The sequence below is a fragment of the Sinocyclocheilus grahami genome, unplaced genomic scaffold, assembly GCF_001515645.1.
Source record: "Sinocyclocheilus grahami isolate Dianchi unplaced genomic scaffold, SAMN03320097.WGS_v1.1 scaffold574.1, whole genome shotgun sequence".
NCBI classification, from domain to species: domain Eukaryota; kingdom Metazoa; phylum Chordata; class Actinopteri; order Cypriniformes; family Cyprinidae; genus Sinocyclocheilus; species Sinocyclocheilus grahami.
This window is the reverse complement of record NW_015505753.1, coordinates 983,761-988,760: the sequence shown is the minus strand read 5'-3', so window position 1 is coordinate 988,760 and position 5,000 is coordinate 983,761. Positions and strand designations below refer to the sequence as shown.

The 5,000-nt window shown below is 35.8% G+C and overlaps 1 protein-coding gene across 1 annotated transcript in view; it reads left to right on the top strand.

Moving 5' to 3' along the window:
* Nucleotides 1-514: 514 nt before the first annotated feature.
* Nucleotides 515-5,000, top strand: part of LOC107556617 (protein HID1) — a 21,574-nt gene continuing 17,088 nt past the window's right edge. Inside the window, exons 1-3 of the mRNA XM_016239755.1 lie at nucleotides 515-623; nucleotides 2,462-2,611; nucleotides 4,213-4,383. Coding sequence (XP_016095241.1) covers nucleotides 558-623; nucleotides 2,462-2,611; nucleotides 4,213-4,383 — 387 coding nt within the window. The 5' untranslated portion in view covers nucleotides 515-557. The remainder of the gene's footprint in view (nucleotides 624-2,461; nucleotides 2,612-4,212; nucleotides 4,384-5,000) is intronic.

Below are 5,000 nucleotides of genomic sequence, written 5' to 3'. Positions count from 1 at the left end.
GGAGCGAGGCCGGTGGAGTGATTGCTAATGAGCGACACCTGCACCACTCACCGGTCTCGAGTCCCACGGAGGAGCTCCGGAAGGATAAAAGGGAGGAGTGACGACCGTGTCAGACGAGAGTGGACCAGGCCTGGATTTTATTTTGTGTTTTGGTTTTGTTTGTGCGCGACAGTCGTCCGCGAGGGGCTGTCGCGCTGTTTTGAGTTTATTTTATTATTAAAGTTTGTTTAAATGTTCGCCGGTTCCCGCCTCCTCCTTCCCGACCTACAAACGTTGTTACAATATATATAGTACAATTGTACAGTAAGATATAAAAGTATTTGAGAATTATAAGGATACATACCTAATCTACCTATCGCACAATGATTTCCTAAACGCATGTGAAACTTGAATGAATTATTTATTTAATTAATAGCTTTTCATCCCCTCAGAAACCCTGTTTCAGAAGAATGTGCAGAGTGGCAGGTGCTACACAAAGCCAGAAACAGCTTTTAAAGACTTCATCCCAGAGGAGGATTAGAGCAGAGCCTCATCATTAAACGATCATATCAGGAAAAATGGGGAATACAGACTCGAAGCTGAATTTCAGGAAGGCGGTGATACAGCTGACCACGAAAACACAGGTTTGTGTCTTCGGTGTTATTCGAGAGGCTGTTATTAGGAGCGCCTGTGTGTTTCCAGATGGAGACTGCGCCCCGGACCTCAGATCTCACACATAATCAGTCAGATCAATTCAGAATATCATATGCGCTTGTGTTCGCCCATAATAAGACAGGTGGCATGTGTTTATCTGCAGATGCAAATATCTGCTCATTCGCATGGAACTTCATTTTTTTAAAGAATTGTAATGCTATCGTAATAATTTATCACAGTGTATTTTATTTTTGAATCTGAGTGAAAATGCAATAACCGCTAAACATCTTTAAAACAAGATGATTTCACGTTGAGCTCAACTGCATGCGCGAACATATCTTTAATATGATGTATATTTTATTTTCGTTGTTTTAAGCATAAACCTCTCTAAATAAATTCATAAATAAATTTTCTACCATTTATTTGATGTTTTTTGTTAGTTTGCTTGCTTGCTTGCTTGCTTGTTGTTGATTTTTTAAGTTTTTGTATATGTAAAAATCATAAAAATCATAAAAAAAATCATAAATGAAGTGACGACGTATGTTAGACCCCGCCCCTCCTGACGTGACGTCTTTTTTTAATTGTCAAGTCATCCAAAAATTGTGTTTAGGTTTAGACAAGAAATGTACCAATAGACATGTACGCCAAATCTTTCAATTCAAGAAAACAAGTTCTATTGGAGATTTTTGGTTGAAGATATAGATTGGAGAAGGGCCTGGCTTTTACCTGGAAAATACTGTATTTCCAATAAAGCTAAAGAAATACATTTCAAAATTTTACTTAAAATATATCCTGTAAACTCTAATATTTCTAAATATCTGGACATTGACAGTTCATGTGCTTTTTTGTAAGCAACCAGAAGAGACATTTGCACATTTGTTTTATAATTGTCCAATATCCAAGCAATTTTGGTCTGACCTTGGCTCCTATATATTCGATTCGGCCAATGTTACTTATTCTTTCAGTCTAAAAGACATAATTTTGCATTATATTGATGATAAAAAATAGACCCCTACAGTATATTGTTAACTTCTTTATTCTATATGGCAAATTCTTTATTCATAAACAAAAGTTTGCAAATAATATTCCATCGTTATCCCCATTTTAAAACTGAATTAATATCACTTCTTAAATCTCTTAGTTATATAAATAACAAAAAAGATTGATAAAATATTATGAAGAAATGTTTAAGAAAACACATGTATTTAAAAGCTTTCCCTGTAAATTCATGTTTGTATGTTATTGTTTCAATAGTGGTAATGTGTGCATTCTTGTGTCTTTCATCTTTTGTTTTTCATTGTTTTCTTTTTTTTTTTGTATAATATTTTTGTTTACTCTCGCTTTGTTTTATTACATGTATTTGTATGCAATTCCTTGACAATGTTCTTATGTTATTGAGCATTAATAAAAAAATAAATAATTGTGTTTAGAGGTCGTTGAGAAATACAATGGAGTATAAAAAATAAAAAGAATTCTCTGTAGTCACTCAGTCAGTATGAGCTCACTAAACTGCATGCATAATAATGATATAAAAATCAGTCAAATGTTGTTTAAAACAGTTTTTAGAGGATAATATCATGTCACACCACAGATGCTACTGTCACTAAAAAAACTGTCATTTTTAAACAGGCTTTTAACTGGAAATATGAACTGATTATTGTTCTCTGCAGGGTTAACGTGGTTGCATTGTTATTTTTAACTGGTAATTAAATATTAATGCGATTTTATGAATTCAGTGTTTGGATCAGCCCAGCTGTTGCTTCAATCTGGTGTGTGTTAAAAGGACTCGCATATGCATTAAAACCTTATCCTCCTCACCCACCCCTAGCCTGTGGAAGCCACAGATGACGCGTTCTGGGATCAGTTCTGGGCTGATACTGCTACCACCGTGCAGGATGTGTTTGCCCTGCTGCCCGCCGCTGAGATCCGAGCCGTCCGGGAGGAATCCCCCTCCAATCTGGCAACACTGTGTTACAAGGTATCCTTCAGTGCGGCTCTCTGTGCTGAAATATGACACCTGTTACATACGTGTAAGCACTAACATTCAGTCATTAGAGAAAGTGCCTCATCAATAATAGGCAGTGACTGTGTGAGTTTAAAGTTGTTGGTGGGACAGGAAAATAGCTGGCGCTTTCCCCTTCCTGTCTCAGTCCCTGGGCTTCCTGTTTGAGACTGCCCATCAGAAAGAAAACATGATTAGAAATCTTCGTATAGTCTTCAAGTGCGCAACCTGCCAGAGGAGTTTACAACAGAGAGAAAGAGAGCAGTGTTGCTTTACTGTGTACTGAAGGAATAAAAGCAAGACATCAGACCATGAGTAAAGAGATTATATTGTGTAACAATACTCTGTTTAGTTTCACAGTGGCCCCGAATGTGTTTCACGCTTATCTGAATGTCTGAATAACAAAAGGAAATCAAAGGGAATGTCATTTGTTTTAGAGAAAAATAACACGCTTTTCGTACAAAACATTTGTTTTATAGATTTATGGCTTAGTATACACTGCCGTTTAAAAATTTGGGGTCACTAATTTAAAAAATAATAATAATAATTTAGACTTTTATTCGGCAAGGATGCTTTAAAGCAATCAAAAGAGACGTAAAGTTGCAAAAGATTTCTGTTTCAAATAAAGGCTTTGTTTGTGTCCATCAAAGAATCCTTTAAAAAAGTATTTACATTTTCTCTTGAAATATTAAGCAGCATGATTGTGTTTAACACTGATAATAATCAGAAATGTGTCTTTAGATTTATGTTTCTTCTGATTTCTGAAGGAGCATGTGACACTGAAGTAATGATGCTGGAAATTCAGCTTTGCATCACAGCAATAAATTACATTTTCAAATATGTTTAATAAGCTGTTACTTTAAATTGTAATAATATTTCTCAGTGATTCAATAAATGAGGTTTTTGTTGAGCAAAAGAGATGTCTTTTAAAAACTTTTTTTTAAAATCACTGTTTAAAGTGAACACATTGTGCCACATTGTGTTTGTCAAATGTTAGTGGCTCATATTCATAGGTAATATGATGATCATAGTTTAGATTTTTTTTAGAAATCAAATATAATATCTGCCATCTTATTTTCTCTTGAATTTTGATTTTTAAACAATAAAAAAATTAATTCTGATTGTTTTTTTAGTGATTGGACCTTTATTTTAATAAATATAAGGTGTACATTTAGGGTCTCTTTATTTAAAATTGCGCTTCTGCGCATATCTCATAAATTTCTATTTTTATCTATTTGAATGTGTATGTGTATGTTTGGGTATACAGTATATGCATGTACAGTATATGTATGCATATTATTATTCTGATATGCATATTACTATTTTTACAAGTATTTGTATCTTGCTTTTATGTTTTTACTTGCAATTTTAACTCCTCATTTACTTTTTGGATTAATTCAGTCATAGTATTGATAAGCAGAGAAGTAAATAAACTTCAAAACTCAAAAAGTGACATTCTGATATTTGTATATTTTTTAGGTGACCGTGAGACTACATGTGTATGTCTTGGTGTTCATGTTCATGTTCATACTGTCTTCTGTGTGTTTTGTCATGAGTGTATCTGTGTATACCCACAGGCGGTAGAGAAGTTGGTTCAGGGAGCCGAGTCCGGCTGCCCCACAGAGAAGGAGAAGCAGATCGTGCTGAACTGCACTCGTATGCTCTCTCGGGCCCTGCCCTACATCTTTGAGGACCAGGACTGGAGGGGCTTCTTCTGGTCCACCATCCCTGGCGCTGGCAGAGCGGGGGTGAGGAGGACGCACTAAATAATAAGCCCTGAGTGCTAGCAACTCACCTTCTTGTTTGGAATTTACAAAAACTGGTTGATGTTCAGTAGTGCGACTTAAAGCTTGTGTTTAAGTGCGTTTAAAAATAGCAGTGTAGGATTATGAAACGCACTCAAATGAATTTCCCTCAGCAAAGGTGATAGATTCAACACAAGCACATTTATTCATTTTTATCATGAGTTACAATATCTCACAGAAGTGAGTACACCCCTCACATTTTTGTAAATATTCTATTATACCTTTTCATATGACAACACTGAAGAAATGACACTTTGCTACAATGTAAAGTAGTGAGTGTACAGCTTGTATAACAGTGTAAATTTGCTGTCCCCTCAAAATAACTTAACACACAGCAACCGCTGGCCACAAAAGTGAGTACACCCCTAAGTGAAAATGTCCAAATTGGGCCCAATTAGCCATTTTCTCTCCCCGGTGTCATGTGACTCATTAGTGTTACAAGGTCTCAGGTGTGAATGGGGAGCAGGTGTGTTAAATTTGGTGTTATCGCTCTCACTCTCTCATACTGGTCACTGGAAGTTCAACATGGCACCTCATGACAAAGAACTCGCTGAGGATCT